The sequence below is a fragment of the Microcebus murinus genome, chromosome 5, assembly GCF_040939455.1.
Source record: "Microcebus murinus isolate Inina chromosome 5, M.murinus_Inina_mat1.0, whole genome shotgun sequence".
Lineage (NCBI taxonomy): Eukaryota > Metazoa > Chordata > Mammalia > Primates > Cheirogaleidae > Microcebus > Microcebus murinus.
Window position 1 is genome coordinate 102,822,784 of NC_134108.1, and position 21,813 is coordinate 102,844,596.

Genomic DNA, 21,813 nt, shown 5'->3' on the forward strand with positions numbered 1-21,813 from the left:
AGGCGGCGGAGCCCCACCCCCGGGAGGGGAAGTGGAGCAGCTGCGCTCCCTGGGGCAGGGTGCAGCGGGTGTGGAGGGAGGACGTGTGGCGGGTGAGAGCGAGGGCGGACCGCCTGTCACTCCGCACCCCAGTGCACACAGAATCCGAGGCACTCGATTCCTCTCTCTGTCCTGGTAAGGGCAGAGCGCTTCTTGTGGTGTTTAAGGACAGAATAAAAAGTTGGAAGTGTCTGTGAATTTTGTGAATAGGCCCCCGTGTTCCTCTCATCCCTGGGCGTGGGGGGCCCGGGGAGGCGGGGGCAGGTGGGGGGTGTGGAGTGCGGCTGTATGGGTGTTTGTCCTCTGTGGGGGGGGTGGGGGGGGCCTGGCTTTCAGGACAAGGCTCCTCCGGCTGCTTCCCGGATGGAGATGGGGCGGAGATGCCAGCCTGAGTGCACCTGGGCAGGGCAGGAGCAAAGCCGAGCTCTGGGGCTGGGGCAGCTGACATCACCGGGGCGTCCTGGGGTGGGCCAGGGCTGGGATCGGACCCAGGCAAGGAGCCCCCTGGACTTTGTGCCCCATTAACTTCCTGGAAGCCCAGCTCTTAGGTGGGGCAGGGGAGGAGGGCCAGTGGGGTAGGGCCAGTGGGGTAGGCGAGAGGGGAGAGGAGCCCCTCGGCTTTGAGTTCCTGAGCCACTGCCTGTGGTCGTCCAGGGGCTTCTGCCCGCGCTGGCTGCCCCGTCCTGCCCCCACCAGGCGTGAGTCAGATCGAAAGCAGAAGCTGCCAGACATTGCGCAGGGTGAAGTGAGGCAGAGCCAACTGTGCTATTTTGGAACCTGGTTAATTCCCCCTTCTGCCCCACCCCCTTCTCTCAGGGCTCCCACCGCCTCCCGTCCCGGTGCTTTGGCTTCCTTAAGGGGACAGTTGGGGCAGGGCTTGATTTCTCCTGGCATGTGTGTGGAGGGGTGTGCCAGAAGGCTCTGCTCCTTGCTGGCCTCCCACCCTGGCCCAGAGGTGCTGGCTTCTGGGGACCAGTCCCCTGGGGTGCTGGGAGGGCAGGGCGCCCCCTCCCGCCGGGAGCTGGCGGGCAGGGCGGCCCTGGCTTCCTGCACTGCCCTTCTGGGCCTGGCACCCACCCTCCCCCTGCCCATCATTGGCCACTCTTGGGTCAGCTGTCAGCTGCCTCTCCCAGGGGCGTGAGCTGACCAGGGCTTCAGGTGGGAGCCTCTCCCAGCAGTGAATCTCAGAGGGTTGGGAGGGATTTCCGGACCCGGAGGGAGATATTTTGGGGCCGAGGGCCTTTCCAGAACCCGTGAAATCACACACCCTGCTGTGGCCCTGACTGACTCTCCTAGTTGATGGTTCTTTCTTGGGCATTCTGGGCCTGCCTGGGGTTCTGGCCCCACGATTTAGGGTTTCTTTGGAGCCCACGTGAGCCCGGGGGCCCTGGCAGTCGAGCCTTTGGTGGTGAAAGAGGTCAGTGGGGCGTGTGCTTCTGAGCTGGAGATGGGGTGCGAGGTGAGAGCCGTCTCCTGTCCAGGGGCAGGGTGGGGAAGGGTCCCTGCCCCTCTGGAAGCTGAGTGGTCAGGGGGAGGGTGGGCTTGGCCGTTGTCCTGTGTGTGCACGGGAGGTGGGCTGGGGCTCCGTGGCGTGCGGCTGCCTCTCAGGGCCTGAGGTCAGAGCTCCGCTCTGCCGTTCACCACCCAGCAGCCGCCGGGGTGGGCATTTGTGCGCCGCACGACAGGGGTCAGCAGGGAGATGACCAATTAAAATTTGGGTCCTTGCTAACCAGCTGAGCAGGACTTGGGTTTCTCATTGCCCAGATAGAGGTGGGGTTTAGGCAGGTGAGAGGGAGGGGAATCCGGTGTGGAGGAAACAGCTGGCCCCTGGGCCGGCTGCAGGAGTTCGGCGCCCCCAGGCTCGCTGTGGGGCACGCGGCACACAGGCCCAGGCACACGCTGTCCCCAAGGCGGTCTGCTCTCTGCTGGAGCTGTTCTTTGGGCAGGAAAGTCCTGGGACAGTGGGTATGCGATGTACGTGTATATGTAGTTACAACGGCTTGTGTGCAAGAGGTGGTGTGTGTGTGAGTGGCTGGGTCTCACCTGGTCCGACTGGGTTGGTTTTCTGCTGGTAACCGTATCAGCTTCTAGGCTCTTTCCCCACAGACATGCTGTTCCCATCTCTGCACGGGCCCCAGTCCCAGCACCGGGTGAGCCTGCCGAGCGTAGCCCTGCATTCCGGCCTCCCCGTTGGCTCCCGGCCTGAGAATCAGGCTGTTTGCTCAAGTTCACTGTGGAGCTCGGGAGGGCCCTTCCTGTTCTTTAAAATGTCTCTCTGTACCAGGGGCCTGCACCTCCCTGCTGTCTCCTTCCACCTGTCACCAGTTTTCATGCTGGGAACCAGGTGACCACGTCCCCAAAGGCAACAAGGGAAGTTTCTCTAATGTGTCCACAAATCTCCTGGGGTGATTTGTTAAAAGGCAGATTCTAACACAGTAGGTCTGGGCTGGGGCCTGAGAGTCTGTGTTTCTAACCTGCAGCCAGGAGATGTGGTGCCTTACAAGGCCCTCTCCTGTCTAAGGCCCTTGTGTGCCACCAGGTGGGCTGTGGCCACCTAGACAGGGAGCTAATGCTCACGGACCACCCCTCAGGTGCCAGGCACATTGCACACTTCAGCTCCTTTTGCCTCTCCATCCCTCTACCAAGGAAGGTGGCATTACTGCCATCCTGTTTTACAGATGGGGAAACTGAGGCTGTGCCCCAAGTCACACAGCTGATCAAGAGCAAAGCCAGATTTAGACTCTGGTTCGTCTGGGTCCCGAGCATGTTCGTGTTCCACTAAACCCAACTGTCTTCCAGAGGGCAGACTCGGAAGAGACGATGCAGCTTCAATCCTTTGGTGGAGGTCAAGTGGAGCTGTCAGGGGGCTGCAGGGGTAGGCTGGGTGGTTCCTGGGTGGGAGTGCTGTCTTGAGGGGAAGGAGGGACTGAATAGGTGCTCCTTGCACTCAGGAGCATGCGCAGGAGGTGGTTGGGTGTGCAGACTCGGACACCAGGCACCCCCCTTCCACTCCCTACCAGCTGTGTGGCCTTGGGCAAGTTTTCAGCCTCTCTGTGCTTCAGTTCCCCCTCTGTGGCTCAGTTGCCCCTCTGTAAAATGGGGGATATATTAATACCTCTCTCATGGGTGGATGGGTGGGGTTGTTTTGAGGAATAAGTCAGTAATACATATCAACTCAGAACAATGCCTGGTGCATAGTAAGCGCTCAGTAACTCAGTTATACGGGTAACAATACGGGTAACAAGCCTATTGGTTTGTACCTGGGAGACAATAGGCCACCTTCTGTGAACCTAATGCAATTGTCCATGCTTGTAGAAGTGTCCTTCCTTTCTTCCTCCGCCTTCTCCAGTCTTTTATTTAGCAAAGCCTGGCTACTTCAGTTATAAGGTGGTTATTTCCAAAGTGCTCAGAAGCAGATTAGATTTGTAAAAGCAAAGCCAGGGAATAGTTCTGTGCAGTGGACGAGCCACAGGAGACTGGAGAGGCTGGGCCGGGGTGGGGACAGCAGGTGAGGGAGGAGAGGGAGGCCCAGGAGCAGGGGCAGGAGCCAGGTGCTGGGAGGAGGGGGGTCCGAGTGCTCTGTGGACCTTGGGCCTGAGGCAGGGAGGCTAGGGTGTGGGTGGCTTAGGTACTGGGGCCCTAAAAGCCATAATTAGCCAACTCAGGAGGACAGACACAGGGAGGCCTGGCCTGGGGCTGGGTTTGGGACCTGGAGCCAGAAACCGCTGTGTTCCTGGCTGCGAGCTCCTCTGTGCCCTTGTGCCCATGTGTGTTGGGCACTGCACAAGCAGCCCTCAGGGCCCTGTGTCCCCCTCTGGGAAGCCCAACGGTGGGACGGCGTGGAGGCTTTCATAAGGCGATTTCTCTGGAAGCTTCCTTGTAGCTGAGGAGCCTGGTAGGGCCAGGAAGCACCCAGCGAACAAGCAGAGTGGACACAGGCAGGGTGTTCGAGTGGACGGGGTGCTCAGGGGGGTGCAGGGAGCAAGGGAGAGCGGCTTCGGGCTCCCAACACGCCCCACCCAGGAGAAAGGCAGCCGTGTGCGCAGGGAGCCTCCGACTGCAGGGCCTAGCAGGGGACTCGGCAATGCACCCGTGCACATGTGTGTGTGACAGAGACAGAGACAGAGGGTCTGCATGGGTGCCTGGGCTGGATCTGTGCTTATCACCAGGACGGAGGACCCCCCAAGACCTCTCTGGCTTCTCCTTTCCCCCACCCTGTCCTGCCACACCCAGTGGCACTGCTCCTGGGCAGGCCTCATGCCAGGGTCCAGCTGGTCCCCATGGCACAGGACAGGGCACCTCTCTGGCCTGCAGTTGCCTTTGAAGCTGCTCCCCCGTTGCCCCGGGCCAATAGGCGGCCGGCCGGGAGGCGCCAGCTCCCACCCTTTCCTGTGGGATGTGACCAGGGTCTTGGGGTGGATGGGCCTGAGCGGTGGGAACTGGAAGCCACTAAGTGGGCTGGGAGCTCTTGTGACTCCCGTCCCCTCCCCTCTCCTTCCTTTCCCTCCTTCTCGCCTCCTGCTCGTGCTCAGAGACTTAAAAACAGGCCTCTGCCCCCAGCCCTGCAGCCCCCTGCAGCGGACCTGGGAGAGGCGGCCACACCACGGTCCTGGCTTGCAGTCTTGCTCGGCTGCCACGGATGCGCACTGTGCAGGTTCCCCTTTTGAAGCCTTGGCTTCCTGCTGTAATTCACTGTTTGCTTCCTGATCTTTATTCATCACAGACAGGGGTTTGGTCCGTCTGCACTAAGTGTTCCCACTTGGCAGAGCGATTACGTTACACGAAAGACACAGAGGGCCACATCCTGCGTGACAGCCGTTACGTGCTGTTGGAGACCAGCACACTCAGCCGTGGTGACGGAGGCCATGCTGGGGTGAGGGAGAGCTTCTCCATCTTGACCTCAATGGTGATTTTTTTTTTTTTGAGCTTGTTTTTTTATTGTCCCACTTTTATTTTTTTTTTTATTTCGGCATATTATGGGGGTACAGATTTTAAGGTTTCAATAAATGCCCATTTCCCCCCCTCCCCCCAAAAGTCTGAGTCTCCATCATGACCATCCCCCAGATGGTGCACACCTCACTCATTATGTATGTATATACCCGCCCCCCTCCCCCCTCCCACCTGCCCAATACCCTATTACTGTAGTACCTATGTGTCCACTTAGGTGCTACTCAGTTAATACCAGTTTGCTGGAGAGTATATCTGGTGCTTGTTTTTCCATTCTTGGGATACTTCACTTAGTAGTATGGGTTCTCAATGGTGACTTTTACAAGTACAAACCTGTACACATTTATTATGTAGGCTATACACTACAAAGCTGTGCATTTTGCTGGCATAAATTATAACTCAACAAAAAGAAAAAAGATCAAAAAAATGAATTAAAAGTATTAAAAGCATGTACCTGTACCATGGACCTTATTTCTGCTTCCGGTACCACTCCAATCAAACGGTGCATATTTGCCAGGTGACTTTAGTTTGCTGTTTTTCAGTATCGGAAGTAGCCAGAGGACCCTGTTGCTTCCCTTCATAACCTCTAGGGAACCGCTGGGCCGATCGTGTAATAATCACCTGCATCATTAAGTGTCCCCTCCAGGTGCCAGGCGCTGTGCCAGGTACCTGCCTACTTCACAGGTGGGTTAATCATCTCGGTAGAACCCAGAGAGGTGGGCGTTATTCTTCCTCACCTGCCTCTCTCAGATCCACTGCAGTGAATTACAGGGTATACAAGATTTGGAAAAGAAAATCTTAAAAACTCAAGGCTTTTGCAGAGGAAATAAAGAGGGTGCCTGGTAATGGGAAAAGTGGGCCTGGGTCCTGCCTCCTCCCTCCAGTAAAGAGACAGAGGCTGGGGGAACTGCCAGGCTGCACTGCTCTGCCCCAGCCTCGAGCCTTTGGATGCTGTGGTGTGTGCATCAGTGGGCGAATGGATGGCACCCTTTCCCCAAAAGGAACTTAACGAGGAGTAGAATGGGGACTCGTGCAGGGACACCCGCCGTGCGCCTGGATGCAGCGACAGTGAACAGTGGCTGGAATGGCGGCACCTTCCTTCTGCCCACATTCTCACCCTTGCAGAAGCCTCCATGCCCAGCTTCCTTGCTTAGGACACAGCTCTGCAGCAGAGGCGGCCCCAGCTGGCGAGCCCCACTTGCCTGATGGGAAGACTGAGGCTAGGCCCAGACATGGAGTCAGGCCCAAGGCTGGGACTGGAACGCAAGCATCTGATGCCATGCCCTCGCCTTCCCCACAGCGTCTTGTGGGCAGGCCTGCTGGCTCCGGGAGCCATGTGACACCTCCCCCTGCCTGGCTGTGCCTGGGTCTGGGCAACCGATGCCCCTCCCCAGGCCCTGCGGGGACCCGGGACCATCTTGGTAATTTGGAATGGCCTTGTCCAGGGGGGTTATGCGGCCATTCTTGTTCTGTTTCCTAGTTCATCAGGCCTTCCTCTGCCACCTCCCCTGCCAGAAGGGGCTCAGAAAAACAAAACAAACCCCAGACCTGGAATCTTTCCCTCTCTTCCCTTCCCAAGGCTGAAAGGTCCCTAGTAGGCCACGAAATCCTTCCCCCCGCCTCTGGGAGCCTCGGCACCTGTGCAGGAGGCCTTCCTTTAGTGGTCAGTTGATTTCCCCAGGACCGACTGGGCCGCTCCCACACAACTGGTAGTTCGTAACAGACTGGATCAGAAGGAAACTTCTTCCCACCACAGAGGCACAGAACGTCATAAATGGCTTAAACAGGCATCCCAGCCACTGGGCTCGCACACTTTGTTGTTTCAGCTGCCAGACATGTGTTTTTCTAGGAATACAGGAAATTATCTCTGCCCTTTGAGGAAGGGTAGAGATTTTTCTGCCTGTGTTTGGAGATTCCAGACCATTCCATCGTCCTGGACACCCTCTGGCCCCTGGGCTGGATGAAAGAGATGAGCTGCAGAAACCCTTTGCTCGCAGGAGGACTTGTTCAGTGGAAATCTCTAAAACAAAATGTGGCGACCCTCGCCCCAACTGCAGGACTGCCAGGGTCCAGCCTTTGTGACCATTAGCAAGTGACAACCTCTCTGTGCCTGTGTTTCCTCATTCTGAAAGTGGGGGCACTAATGGTACTCATGCCGTGAAATAATTGTGATAATTAAATAAGGCGCTTCGAACAGTATCTAGCACATAGTAAGCACTCCGTAAACTGTAGCTGTTAGCACAAAGTATTTTTTCCTGATTAGAAAGATATATATGTTCATTACAGAAAAAGAATAACATTCCAACAGATTTTTAAGAACCACACAAAATACTTAGGATTGCATCATCCAAAGAAGTCAGTAAATCTTTGTATATTTCTTCCCAAGAGGCTTTTCTTTGTTTTTTTTTTTGGAAACAAGGTCTCTGTATTGCCCAGGCTAGAGTACAGTGGCCTGATCATAGCTCACTGTAACCTCGAACTCCTGGGCTTAAGTGATCCTCTTGCCTCAGCCTCCTGAGTAGTTGGGACTACAGGTACGTGCCACCCATGCCTGGCTAATTTTTTATTTTTTATTTTTTTTGTAGAGACAAGGTCTTGCTATGTTGCCCAGGCCCCAAGAGACATTTCTACACATAATTTTACAGGGTGATGATCAGATTTTAGGTACAATTTTGTATCCTACTTTTTGTCACTTGACATACCCCCGTGTTATTTATTGTAAATATAACATTCTATCAGCAGGGACATGCCATAATTTATTTAACTATCCTATAACTGGACATTGAGGTTATTTTTGATTTTTCTGTATATAATGTGAAGTGCATCTTTATGCATAAAAGCCTTTTTCTGTAACTAGGATTACTTCCTCAGGCTAGCGAATAATTTTTTTTAAGGCTTTGACACATATTGTCAAATTGCTTTTCCAAAGAGGTTGTACCGAGGTATGCTCTGGCAGTTGTGTTGAAGGTACCTGGCACCAAAGGCATTTTAAAACTGTAGACATACTTGGGAGAGGGGGAGCGTTGGTGAAGGTAATTTGCTTAACTCTTAAACTATTTAAGGTCTGCCCTCCTTCTTGTGTGATTTTTTTTTTTAATGAGAGTATAACACATACAGAAAATCACAAATTGTAAGAGAGGAGCTGCACAAATGATTATAAACAAGACACTCTCATGACAATATCCACATCAAATTGCAGAACATTCCTAGTCCCCCCACCCCCCCAAAGCCATCCTCCTGTCTCTCCCAGGCATTCCCCCAAGGGAGTAAGAATCCTGACTTCTAACACAGTCGATTTGTTTTGCTTGTTTTCGAACTGTATGTACGTAGAGCGTGCTGTGTGTATTTTGCTGGCTTCTTTTGTTCAGCATATAGTCTGCGAGAGTCATCTGTATCGTGTGCAGCGATAGTGCACTTGCTATCATTGCTGAGTAGCATTCCGTTGTGTGGATGTACCACAACTTCTTTATCCATTCCGCTCTCATGGGCATTTGGGTGGTTTCCAGTTTGGGCTCCTGTACATGGTGCTGCTGTGAACATTCTAGTGGAAGTGCTTTGGTGAACACACGGATGCTTTTCTGTTGGGTGTATCCACAGGAGTGGGGTCGGTACGTCATGGGGGAGATGTGTTTTCAGCTCCTGCTCCCGTTTCTAAAGGATCATCTAGAGGGCAGTTCAGGCTCCACAGGCGACTGCGGGGACCTGCCTCAGCTATGAGCTGTTTGAGGGGCGCTGCATGAAGACTGTGTCCCTGCCGAGGGCTCGTGCCTGGGACCATAGGGGAGGGCTGGAGCCCCCAGCTCCAGCTGGCATGAGGCTGCTGGCCCTGGCTCTGTGCCTCTGCTGGCCACTCAGCGTCCTCACCCGGGGTCCTTGGCTGGTCCTTGGCCTGACAACCATGGCCCTGAGCAGGGCAGCGCTTGGGCCAGACTGGGCGGAGCTGGGGGATGCCTTCCCCTTGGAGACCCACCTTTGGACGTGACTGGAAGCAAGTTGGGCCCCTCACAAAACCTAGAAGCTGCCCTGCTTCCCTTCCCCTGCATTAGGAGAATCACATGTGTCACACGGAGTCACATCATAAGAGCTAGGTGCTTCATCAGTGGAACTAGAAACTACAGAAACCCCTCTTTGCCCCCCCCCTCGCCCCACTGCCCCTCCCCTCTCTCCTCCCCTGCGCTAACCACTCTGAAGCGTACTGTGGGAGCCCAGCATAATAGTTAAAGATGGGGGCCGTGAACCAGCCTGCCTGGATCAAATCTCCATTCTGCTACTTATCAGCTCTGTAACCTTGGGCAAGTTCCTTTGCCTCTCTGTGCCTCAGTTTCCTCGCTGAAAAATGGGGACAGTAAATAGTCCTCACTTCAATGGGCCATTGTGAAGGGAAAAAATGAATTAATATTTGAAAAGCACATCAGCCAGCCGTGATCCATGGCAAGCATTCCATAAGCACTCAGCTCCCAGTAGGATCCTTCTAGTCTTTTCTGCACATGTACCCATTTCCTGCCTAAATGGGCTCAGGCTGTACCTTTTATTCTGCAGTTTGCTTTCTCCACTCAGTACTATATCTTTGATATCTTCCTTCCTGTATCTGAGGCTTTTCCTGTTCTGGAGTCCTCTTTCTCCTTACCTCTCCCTCACGGAGCCCAGTGATTTCTCCCTGTCTCTCCTCTCCCTCTGTCTACATCTTCCCTCAGGAAAAGTTGTGACCAGTTAGTTCGCACTAAGGTGTAAATGACTGATGGGGGGAGGCTAGATGAAGCCAGCACTAGCCTTGCTCAGAGGAGACCAGGACCCCCCCCCCCATTATCAAATGCCTAAGGGCCTGCGAAGTGACTTCCACATGCTCGCTGTGTCACCCTGAATCTTGACAATGGCCCCATGAGGCATGTGCTGTTATTGGCTGCATTTTACAGAGGAGGAAAGCAAAGCACAGAGAGGTTAAGTGGCTTTCCAAAATCACCCAGCCAGTATGGGCAGGGAGTCTGTTAGACTGCAAAGCTCATTTTGCTCGTGACTAAGCTGGAAGCCAGACAGAGCTGAGGGCTGAGGCGGGGTTAGCTGACAGGCTCTGTGGGGGCAGCAGTGGGAGGAAGCTGGGGGGTCCAGAGGGCACAGATGGAGCTGGCCGTGCACTTTGGGAGGGGCAGCAATTCTCAGGGGCGTCAGACCCCTCCCCTGGGGCAGGAGAGAAGCTTCTCCAGGGAAACCCCCCCCCCCCCCCCCCCCCCCCGTCCCTGGTGTCTGCACTTCAGGCCCCCGGTGTTACTGATTGCTAAACTGTGGCTCCTTTCCAGGCGTGGTGAGTCTGGACGTCCGGGCGGTGGAGACGGGCCTGAAGTCTCCCATATCCCTCCTCTCAGTTTTTCCTGGCTACCCTGGGCGCCAGGGGGGCTGCGAGTGGCTCCTCAGGCTTTGAGAGTGAGCAGGTGCGCTTGGGGGCTGGGGTGGGAATTAGCGTGTCCTGGACCATCCCCCTCGCCCTCCGATCCCCCCAAGTCCCTCCCCTAACCCTACGCCCATCCCACCCAGACCACACTCCTAGCGACTCAGCCCGGGGACCGGGGCAAGGGAAGAGGCCGAACTCTGCTGGCAGGAGCAGCTCTGTGGGGTGTGACAGCCCTGCCAATGATGGCTAGAGAGTGGGAAAGCCTCACTCTGCCCTGCATGCCACCCTGCCCTGTCAGAACACACGCCACAGGCTGAGGCTGCAGACTCCTCGCTATTCACAATCACCTGACACCTGTCCTGGGAGGAGGCTCCTACAGATTCCAGGCAGGTGGTGGGGCAGGAGTTCCTGAGTCCATTTGACAGATGGAGGAACTGAGGCTGGCCCAGCCGGCAAGAGGCCGAGCAGGCCTAGCACAGCGTCTCCTCACAGCAAAGCCAGCTCTAGCCCGGGACAGGCCAGGCACCCAGCCCTTTGTCAGAGAAACAAGGGGCCCGTTCTCCCCCAGCCCTCCCTGTGCCGGCTGGCACTGCCAGGCCCGGTGCTGGCCCCCCTGCTCCCTGCCAGCCAACTGAAGCCAGATTGTCCCTGAGGGGGAGGGGCTGCCCAGCGCCGTGTGTAGGGGGTGCAGCTGCGAGGGGCTGGGCCGGGCTGGGGTCAGAGCCCGTGAGGTCTGTAGGGCTAGTGTGCGTGGTGGGCAGTGTGCAAAGACGGGGATACCCCCTGCAGGAGCACAGGGGAGGGGGTGGGCGAAGGCATGGGTGGAGGCTGCAGCTGTGTCCCGGGTACGGGATGGAGAAGGGGTGGGGAGGGCGTCAGCTCCTTTCTCTCTGGGGACGGTCCTGTTGGCAGCTGGGCAGAGAGGCCCATGGGGCTGAGGCAGCCCCTTCACTGATGCATGGCCTGGGGGACAGAGAAGGACGGGAGGTGAGGTGAGGGCTACCGCACACTTTCCTGCCTTGTAGGGAAGCCACTGCGGCAGAAGGAGCCCAGGTTGGGAGTCAGGTGGCTTGGGCTCCATTCCGGGCCGGGATCAACCGGCCATGCAGCCTGGGACCAGCTCCTTCCCAGCCCTGAAGGGAGACCCTCTGTTCCCCATCGTGGGCTCAGGGACCAGCCTGCTTGGGACTGGGTCCCGCTCCGTCCTCGCTGCAAGACACTTAATCTCCCTGTGTCTCTGTGTTTTCTTTATCTATAAAAGGAGAATAATAATCAAAACCACCTCATAGGGCTGTGTGAGATGCAAGCGTTTGGAACATTGCCTGACGCACACTCAAATGTGTGCAAGTTATTATTTCTATGATCTGGTGGTTTTTGCTGAATATTCCCAGTACTTTTCACCAGTGCTGACCAAGTCCAGTGTCTAGCATTGGCCGGAACATTTCAGCCTGTGCCGCTTTCCTTCGCCACCCCCAGAGGGCTGGGGCTCACTCTCGGGAGCTTGGGACACAGCTCTGGCCCCTGGTCCATGCTGGCCGGCTCACGCTGCCCGTCACGTGCTCATCCGTGTCTCACGCACTCAGCCTACCAGGTGGTGTGCGCTGTGCAAGACGTATTTTCATTTAACACTCCCACCAGTCTTCTGAAGTAGAAACGGTTTATAGATGAGGAAAGTGAGAGGTTAAGTGACTTGCCCAAGGTCACAAAGCAAAGAAGTGGCAGAACTGGAACTCAAGCCCAGACCTACCCTGTTCAAAAGCCCTTGCTCAACCACGAAGTCAAACTGCCTCTTGTAATATCCCCAAGACAGGACACTCCAGCCCCTGCAGGACCCGCATGGGGTTTGGGGCACCCCCAGGAGCACTGCACCTCTTAGAGAGTCTCAGCCTATCCCAGTAGAAGGAACCTTAGAAATCACAGGGCCCATCCCTTTCCTTCTGTGCATGCGGAGATGGAGGCTCAGAGAGGGGAAGCGGTCTGCCCAGGGTCACTCAGTGAACTAGAAATAGAGTGGGCTCAGCTACGGGACTTATTCTGCCCTGTCCTTCTACCTTCCAGACTAGGCTTGGGAGCCTAAGTCACACCTGTCTCACTGAGACCCATAAAAGATCAGGGCTGGGTCGGGCGTGGTGGCTCACGTCTGTAATCCTAGCACTCTGGGAGACCGAGGGGAGAGGATCGTTTGAGTTTAGATGTTCGAGACCAGCCTGAGCAAGAGCGAGACCCTGTCTCTACTAAAAATAGAAACAGATTAGCTGGACAACTTAAAAATATATAGAAAAAATTAGCCAGGCATGGTGGCGCATGCCTGTAGTCCCAGCTACTCGGGAGGCTGAGGCAGGAGGATCGCTTGAGCCCAGGAGTTTGAGCACCAGGGGCCCTGACGTGGCCCTCCCTGCACAGGGTTATAGTTGCCTGTGGACTTGCCTTTCTCGTGTACTGACTGTAGGTCCATGAACCCAGGGACCGCAGTGGGATCCCCAGTGCCTGGCTCATACACAATATTCATTCCTCACGTATGCATTCAGCACATTCCACATCCCAGGCCCTGGGCTAGAGGCCAAAGGTATAGCAGTGAATAGGGCAGACAGCATGTCTGTCCTCAAGGGAGTTTGCATTCCTAGTAAGAAAGAGGCAGACAATGAAATAACTAAGCAAACATGTATAGTATTTAAGATGGTGATGAGTGATATGGAGGAGAATAGGAGGGAAGGGGCATAGGGAGTGGGGGCGTGAGGGTTAAGGGTTTTGCCGATTTGACAGGGTGGTCATGGAAGGTAACATTTGAGCCTTGGGGGAGGTGAAGGGGTGAGCCATGATGGCATCTGGGGAAGAGCATTCCAGGCAGAGGGAATGGCAGGTGCAAAGGCCTTGAGGTGGGAGCATGCCTGGGGTATTGGAGAGATTGCATAGAGGCTGGTAGGTGTGGCTGGAACAGATGGAGCAAGAGGGAGAAAAGGGAAAAATGGGGTCAGAGGGGAGCATGAGGTCAGGACAGGTCATACAGGGCCTTCCTGGCATGGTTAAGGACTTCGGCTTTTCCTCTGAGTAAAGTGGGAGCCATGGAGAGTTCTGAGCAGAAGGAGGGACAGGATCTGGCTTAGGTTTTAACAGGATCTGTATCATTACTGAGTTGCAAGCAGAATGGCGTGGGCAAGACAGAAGGAGGGAGTGCGAACATTAGGAGGCTCCTTCAGGAATCCAGTCAAGACATAGTATGGGCCGGGCCCACAGTGGTGGCGGCAGCGGAGGCCGCAGAGGAGGATGCGTCTGATCTAACGGTCAGCACATGCAGCGAGACAGAGCGAGGAGTCCAGGTTGACTCCAGGGGTTGAAGCTGACCAGCAGCAGTCCATGAAGACGACAGAATCTCTAGCTCTGCTCCAGGAGCCAGGAGCTTGGGTTCCTGTCTCAGCTCTGTCACCGGCTTGCTCAGGGACCTTGGGCAAACCCTTTCCCCTCTCAGGGTTCAGTGTCTTCCCCCGTACAATGGGTGCAATCCCACCTGTGCTCTGGGGAAGACGAGCGCCTCACACGCCTGTCCCCCATCCACAGGGAGCCAGCGCCGGCAGCCGCCATGGCGTCGCGCATCGGGCTGCGCATGCAGCTCATGCGGGAGCAGGCGCAGCAGGAGGAGCAGCGGGAGCGCATGCAGCAGCAGGCCGTCATGCACTACATGCAGCAGCAGCAGCAGCAACAGCAGCAGCAGCAGCAGCAGCAGCAGCAACAGCAGCTGGGGGGGCCGCCCACGCCGGCCATCAACACCCCCGTCCACTTCCAGTCACCGCCACCTGTGCCCGGGGAGGTGCTGAAGGTAGGGCCTGCTCCGGCCTGTCCCCACCCCACTGGTGCCAGCCCCCAATAGAGCCCTCACCTTCTCCCCCTCCCAGGTGCAGTCCTACCTGGAGAATCCCACGTCCTACCATCTGCAGCAGTCCCAGCACCAGAAGGTTCGGGAGTACCTGTCCGAGACCTACGGGAACAAGTTTGCCGCCCACATCAGCCCCGCCCAGGGTTCCCCAAAGCCCCCGCCAGCCGCCTCCCCGGGGGTGCGGGCTGGACACGTGCTGTCATCCTCAGCAGGAAACAGTGCTCCCAACAGCCCCATGGCCATGCTGCACATTGGCTCCAACCCCGAGCGCGAGGTGAGTGGCGAGGAGGCCAGCGGCAGAGCTGGTGCCCGCTGCTGTGCTCCTGAGACGCCTGGTCTAACGGCAGAGGCAGGGGTGCTGTTCTCATGGAGCCCCAGTCTGAGGGGGGACATGGCCCTGTCCTCGGGGAGCCCCAGTGTGAGGGGAGACACGGCCCTGTCCTCGGGGAGCCCCAGTCTGAGGGGAGACATGGCCCTGTCCTCGGGGAGCCCCAGTCTGAGGGGAGACACGTCCCTGTCCTTGGGGAGCCCCAGTCTGAGGGGAGACACGGGCCTGTCCTCAGGGAGCTCCAGTCTGAGGGGAGACACGGCCCTGTCCTTGGGGAACCCCAGTCTGAGGGGAGACATGGCCTTGTCCTTGGGGAGCCCCAGTCTGAGGGGAGACACGGCCCTGTCCTCAGGGAGCCCCAGTCTGAGGGGAGACAAGGCCCTGTCCTCAGGGAGCCCCAGTCTGAGGGGAGACATGGCCCTGTCCTCAGGGAGCCCCAGTCTGAGGGGAGACATGGCCCTGTCCTCGGGGAACCCCAGTCTGAGGGGAGACACAGCCCTGTCCTCAGGGAACCCCAATCTGAGGGGGGACACAGCCCTGTCCTCGGGGAGCCCCAGTCTGAGGGGAGACACAGCCCTGTCCTCAGGGAACCCCAATCTGAGGGGGGACACAGCTCTGTCCTCGGGGAGCCCAGTCTGAGGGGAGACACAGCCCTGTCCTCAGGGAGCCCCAGTCTGAGGGCGGACACAGCTCTGTCCTCAGGGACCCTCAGTCTGAGGGGGACACAGCCCTGTCCTCAGGGACCCTCAGTCTGAGGGGGGACACAGCCCTGTCCTTGGGGAGCCCCAGCCTCACAGGGGAAACAGCATCCCTGCTGTTGAAGGCTCTGATAGGGAGAAGCAGGAGGCTCACACAGGGCAGCCCAGCACACCCGCACAGCCCTAGGCCGGAGGTATGGCAAGGAAGCTCCCTGGGCAGGTAGGCTCCTTGAGAAGAGCCCTGGCCTGGCCTTGGGGCCAGTGAGACAAGGACAGCTCCTCTCTCACTCAGTCTGCTTCCCCCTCCCCCAGAGGAGCAGGTTGGGCCAGGTGCGCTCCAAGGTCCCTCCAGGTCAGTGGCTGTTTCAATGCCCCCTCCCCCTGCCCATCTCCTGGTGCGCCCTCCCCAGGTGGACTTTCTGTCTTCCAGTTTGATGATGTCATCGACAACATCATGCGTCTGGACGATGTCCTGGGCTACATCAATCCTGAAATGCAGATGCCCAACACGGTACTCCTGGCCAGGCTCGGGTGGGAGTGTGACGGGGGGCGGGGGCCACAGGACCAGAGTGGCTCTGAGCCTGAGGGCTAGAGACAGATCCTCACCGGGCAGAGCTGGCATCTTTCTGTAGGTGACAAGGGCCCAGCAGAATTATGGCTCAAGAAGGATGTGCCCCAGCCTGTGTGCATCTCATGGGGCTTCAGAGGGCTGAGAGGTGCTGGGGCAGTCGGGGAGACCTTCTGCGTGGAGTGGGAGCCGAGGGGAGGCAGGGGGTGTTGTGGGGGTCGGCGTGGGCGGTATGTCCACAGGGAGGCCGGGAGCTGATGAGCTCTTCTGGGGAGCTGGCTTCTCTCCTCTACCAAGCCCAGGGCTGCTCAGGCAAAGGCCTGTGTCCCTCACTCTGTGGGGCAAGTGATTAGGGGCTGGCCTTGTCCCCAGCCACAAGACCCCTTCCTCTGGCAGCTGCCTGGCAGCGTGACCAGTTCTCTGGGTCTCCTGGGCAGGGGTGAGGTGGCACTCGGGAAGGCAGAGCTGGGCTTGGAATCGAGAGGCCTGGCTTCTGGCGTTCGCTGTGACCTTGGGAAGTCCTTCAAACATTCTGAGCCATTTTCTCAACTAGGAAATGGGGGGGATGCTATCTACCCACACGATTGTGGGAATATCGGGCGAGGCAAGGAATTGAGGGCGAGCCGTGCACAAGGCTGACAAGTGTTCCCGCTGGGCAGGTAGAATCGCTGGTGCCCTGCCCCACGCCCTTCTGGAGGCCCTGGGCCTCCTTTCCCCAGATCCCGGCCCCAGCCCGTGCCACCGGGGGGAAGTCCCCAATTCCTGCGGTGGGGAGTCAAGGAGTTGATTCTCAGTCTCCACTGCCCTGGTGACATTGCTGGGTGGCTTAGCAGGAGCTGGCTGGGACCAGTTGAGTCCAAACCTGCAGCCAGCAGGGCCAGTGAGGGGTGAGGAGGGAGGGAGGCAGGGAGGGAGGGTGCAAGTGTCTGGTGGCTTTAGTAGTTCACGGTGGGGTCTGGGCCTGTGATTTGTTCTGTGTCTTTCTGTGGCAGGAGCTGGGGAGATCTTTCCAGAGCTCAAATCTTTTTCTGCCAGGCCTCTGCTTAAACCTCCACTGACTGTCCCTTCCAAAACCCCAGTGTCTTTGTTTTGGTTTTTTTTTGTTTGTTTGTTTGTTTAATTTTGAGACAGAGGCTCACTTTGTTGCCTGGGCTAGAGTGCTATGGCGTCAGCCTAGCTCACAGCAACCTCAAACTCCTGGGCTCAAGCAATCCTCCTGCCTCAGCCTCCCGAGTAGCTGGGACTACAGGCATGCGCCACCATGCCCAGCTAATTTTTTCTATATATTTTTACTTGGCCAATTAATTTCTTTCTATTTATAGTAGAGACGGGGGTTTCGCTCTTGCTTAGGCTGGTTTAGAACTCCTGACCTTGAACGATCCTCCAGCCTTGGCCTCCCAGAGTGCTAGGATTACAGGCGTGAGCCATAGCACCCGGCCAAAACCCCACTGTCTTTGCAAGTCAAACAGGGCAGCTGAGATCCAGCCGAGTCTCTGGCCCCTGCCCACAGCACACCAGCAGTCCGCACTCTGTGCTCGTCCCCCAGCCTGTAGTACTTTTCCTCTCTTCTCTGCTCAGGACTCCATTGAGTTCCACGCCCTCCAGGAATCCTTCCAGAAACTCCAGAATTGATTCGGCCTCCGCCCTACGGCTTCCATGATGCCTAGGGCCTAATCCGATCCGCACTTATCACTGTCTGATCCTCCTTGAGGGGAGGGGCTGCATCCCAGGCAGCCCTGCACTCTGCAGACCTCAGCTTGCGTGGCTGGGTGAAGGGGCCTAGGGTGAGTCTGATGCCCCTGGAGTCCCAAGGAACCGCCGTTCTTGGGATGATGGGTCATTCTCCCCGTCTCACCCCACAGCTGCCCCTGTCTAGCAGCCACCTGAACGTGTATAGCAGCGACCCCCAGGTCACAGCCTCCCTGGTGGGAGTCACCAGTAGCTCCTGCCCGGCCGACCTGACTCAGAAGCGAGAGCTCACAGGTACTGCCCCGTCTCTCGGTGTGCCCCGGGTCCCCTCGTCCTTCATCCCCACCCTGCGCCCAGCTCTTCTCCTTCTCCCCGGCCTCCAGATGCTGAGAGCCGGGCCCTGGCCAAGGAGCGGCAGAAGAAAGACAATCACAACCTAAGTGAGTCCTGCGCCTCTCCCCGCCTGCTTCCTTGCTCTCACCTGGGCAGCCAGACAGCCACTCCCTGACCCGGAGCAGTTCTAGGAAGGCTTCCCTACCCAAGGCCAACTGCCCCAAGCCCTCCCGCTGGTGCTGGCTGGGCTCAATTTTGTTCTCTTCCCTCTAGTCCTCTTTAGGAGGGGCTGGGAGAGGGGCTCCTGGGGCGGGATAGTGACGAAACCCCAGTTTATCAGATTGTTTTCTGGGTTAAGGTGTGGAACGTGGGCCACGGAGTTCTGTGCAGTGGGGAAGAGTCCCACCACAGGCAGCTTCGCTGTGCTAACAGCCTAACCAGGGGGTTCTGCCTCAGGGTGCCCTAAATTGCATCTGGCCTTCGCCCTCTCGCCTCTGTAGAAATGCCAATCTTTTGGTTATCCTTTACTTCTTAGAAGGGCTAAATCTGAGCTGCAGGTTGCCCCTGAGGTGCCCTTCCCTGGGCTAGATGCTTCTCCCCAGGGGGGGTCTCCATCCCTCTAATTGCTCCCTGTTACCTTTAGTCGAAAGGAGACGGAGGTTCAACATCAACGACCGCATCAAGGAGTTGGGAATGCTGATCCCTAAGGCCAATGACCTGTGAGCAGGTTTCTGGGCGGGAGGGTAGGGGCCCGGGGTGGGCAGGAGCTGACAACTACGATCTGCCCCCAGCCCCATGCTAGCTGCTAGGCTGGGAAGAGAATCCCTCCTAGAGCTCATCATCTATTTGAGAAAAGAAGATCCCTCACTCTCCCAAATCAGGAAGCTCAAGGCAGATGAGCTTCTATCCTGGAAGTGAGGCTGGGGTCGAGGGAAGCGTCCCGGAGGAAGAGTCACACTGGGAAGGTTTCCTCAAGGGCACTGGACTGGTAGATAGGAGAGAGGTGGTCGAGGGGCAGGAGGAGTACTGACAGCCCAGGGTAGGCTTGGGTTTGGGTGGTCTTGGGAAGGACCCTGCACCAAATTGCTCGGTTCCATGTGCTTAGAGAGGTGGGTGGTGGCAACGGAAGCCACCTGGGAGGGCCTGTTCTGTGCAAACTGAGATCAGCCTCCTTCACAGATAGGGAGTGGCCAGGTCTGGGGTCGGTGGGCAAGGCTGGGGCAGGCGACATAGGCTCTGACACCAAATCAGAGGCAAAGACTTGGCCACTCCTCTGAGCACGCATCTCTGACCCTGCCTGGCCTGGCCCCGCAGGGACGTGCGCTGGAACAAGGGCACCATCCTCAAGGCATCTGTGGATTATATCCGGAGGATGCAGAAGGACCTGCAGAAGTCCCGGGAGCTTGAGAACCACTCTCGGCGCCTGGAGATGACCAACAAGCAGCTCTGGCTCCGTATCCAGGTCTGGTCCTGAACTCGGACTTCTTGGGTAGCTCTGATCCCCTGACCCTGACCTGGCTCCTGACCCCAGGGGCAGTCCTTACACTTCTGAAGTTGGAGACACAGGAATGATGCCCATGGGGAAGGAGGATGTCTCAGTCAGGATGTTATGCTTTGGTGACAAACAATCCCTAGCACCTTTAAAGCAACAAATACCAGCTGAGCTTCTGTTCTGTGAGACCCTCATTCTGGAACCCAAGCTGACAGACAGGCACATCTAGAGCTGGCTCTTAAAGTCATGTGTCACTCTTAAGGTGCCACATGTGGCTTCTACTTATATGTGCTTGACCCATGCAAATACACCCCACATCCAGCCTCCAGGGAGCAGGAAAGTGCAGGCCCACCATGTGCCTGGGAGGCAGAGTGTAGAATCATTTGGTGGCTATTGCTAGCAGTCACCACGTGGCAAACCAAAGAACAAGGGCTTGGGGGAGTCAACTCTACCAGCTGGACAGACAGTTCTAGTCCTGGCTCTGTGTTGAGGGCCTCTTGTCTTCTTTGGACCTGAGGCTGGTCCTCTCCACAAAAGGCGATTGGAACTGACACTTCTAAGCTTTTCTGTTTCTCATGGCAGATAATACGATTTACATTAAAATCTAACACACAGAGTCACACTCAAAGTGAAAAATCAAAATTTCATGAAGGAACACTCATTCTTAATAGGTGCAATGTGTCCTGATAATTTCTATTCCAGGCTAGTCTAGACAAGCCTATTTCAACTAGGGAAAAAATAGAGAAAGAGCTGGTCAAGACTCAGTACAGCGGTTTCACAACCCACTAATGAGTTACGACTTGCAGCTTGAAAAACACTGGTCTAGACTCCAGAAGCTACCCTATGTATGCTTTCTCCCAGCAGAGACATTTCGTGGCCTTGGGTGCCACGAAGGCAGGGCCCAGTGCCGGGGTGGAGGTGTGGGGAGGGTGGCCTGGCAGCTGGTGTCTATGGTTGTGCGCCCCAGCCCTCTGTCTGTCTCCCTGCAGGAGCTGGAGATGCAGGCTCGCGTGCACGGCCTGCCCACCACCTCCCCGTCGGGCATGAACATGGCCGAGCTGGCCCAGCAGGTGGTGAAGCAGGAGCTGCCCGGCGAAGAGGGCCCAGGGGAGACCCTGATGCTGGGTGCCGAGGTCCCTGACCCTGAGCCGCTGCCGGCTTTGCCTCCCCAGGCCCCGCTGGGCCCGCCTGCTCAGCCACCGTCCCCATTCCATCACCTGGACTTCAGCCACAGCCTGGGCTTTGGGGGAGGGGAAGACGAGGGGCCCCCGGGCTACCCCGAAGCCCTGGGGCCGGAGCATGGCTCCCCCTTCCCCAACCTGTCCAAGAAGGATCTGGACCTCATGCTCCTGGACGACTCCCTGCTACCGCTGGCCTCCGACCCCCTCTTATCCACCATGTCCCCCGAGGCCTCCAAGGCCAGCAGCCGCCGGAGCAGCTTCAGCATGGAGGAGGGCGATGTGCTGTGACCCTGGCTGCCCCTGTGCCAGGGAACAGGGGCCGGCCTGGGGGCTGGGAGGGCTGGGGCACCCCCTCCCTCCCTTCAGGCTGCACTTGTGTGTGAATTAGCCACCTGCCCTGCCTCACTACTCCCCATTGGCCCCCTGTTTGGACTTAGTGCCTGCCTGGCAGCCTGTGGGGTCAGGAGAAGCCCCCCCACCTCAGTGCCCCCCTCTGGGGTGGCCCTCTTGATGGGGCTGGGAGGGAGTAGGCCTTCAACTTGGCTCCAGGAGGTGAAATCATGGGGGGGAGGAGGGGCAGGTGTACTAGAGGTAAGAAGAGGACTCCTAGTGGGGGGGGTCCCATCTTCTGGGCCTGATCCCCCCGTCACCACCAATGAAGGACACGTTGGAGCAGAGGATTCCAGAAGCTCCTTCTCTGAGGCAGCGGCTGGTCTGGGGGTGCCCGGGCCTGCCTTTCTGGGACTCAGATGGCAATAAGCCCATCCCCCAGCCTGGTCCTCCCCCCTCCCACAGGTGGGGTCCCACCCCCTTCGGTGCTAACAGCTCTCCACCAGGTGGTGTGAGGGTGGGGGTGGCCGGAAGAGCAGGACAGCTGGGTTCAGGTTAGAGTGTGGGGTCACTGCTGGAAGAGCAGCCCCCTCCAGACTTCCCACTTTGTGCCTTTAGTAAACACTGTGCTTTGTACCTGCTTGTCCTGTCTCTTTGGAGTGGGTCTGGGGCTGACAACAACCAGGAATGATTCAACCCAATGGGCTCCCTTCTGGACTCAGAAGAGTTCGATGCTCCTTGAGGGGCGTTGGGGTGGGGGTGGGGTACAGAGAAGAGGGAATAAGCCCGTCGCCTGGTCCCCCCAACTCCCCAGCCCTGCCCCAGAAGGCGGGAGACGCAGCCTCACTTCTGGGTCTGGGTGCCGATGGGGCGTACTCCCTCCTCACCGCCACAAGGTGGCGCTGCTGCCACGCTGGTCCTGCGCCTCCAGCTGTGGCCCGCGACGGAGCA

At 57.4% G+C, this 21,813-nt stretch overlaps 1 protein-coding gene across 4 annotated transcripts in view; it reads left to right on the top strand.

Moving 5' to 3' along the window:
- Positions 1-21,498, top strand: part of TFEB (transcription factor EB) — a 51,140-nt gene extending 29,642 nt beyond the window's left edge. For 3 of the 4 annotated variants that reach the window (XM_012773259.3, XM_012773260.3, XM_012773261.3), the window contains exons 2-9: positions 13,928-14,186; positions 14,263-14,517; positions 15,700-15,780; positions 17,700-17,820; positions 17,910-17,966; positions 18,503-18,578; positions 19,174-19,321; positions 20,341-21,498. In XM_012773259.3, coding sequence (XP_012628713.2) covers positions 13,950-14,186; positions 14,263-14,517; positions 15,700-15,780; positions 17,700-17,820; positions 17,910-17,966; positions 18,503-18,578; positions 19,174-19,321; positions 20,341-20,820 — 1,455 coding nt within the window. In that variant the 5' untranslated portion in view covers positions 13,928-13,949 and the 3' untranslated portion in view covers positions 20,821-21,498. Of the gene's footprint in view, positions 1-10,302; positions 10,413-13,927; positions 14,187-14,262; positions 14,518-15,699; positions 15,781-17,699; positions 17,821-17,909; positions 17,967-18,502; positions 18,579-19,173; positions 19,322-20,340 lie in introns of those variants that run through there. The other variant, XM_076003366.1, reaches the window with a different exon arrangement.
- The last annotated feature ends 315 nt before the right edge of the window (positions 21,499-21,813 follow it).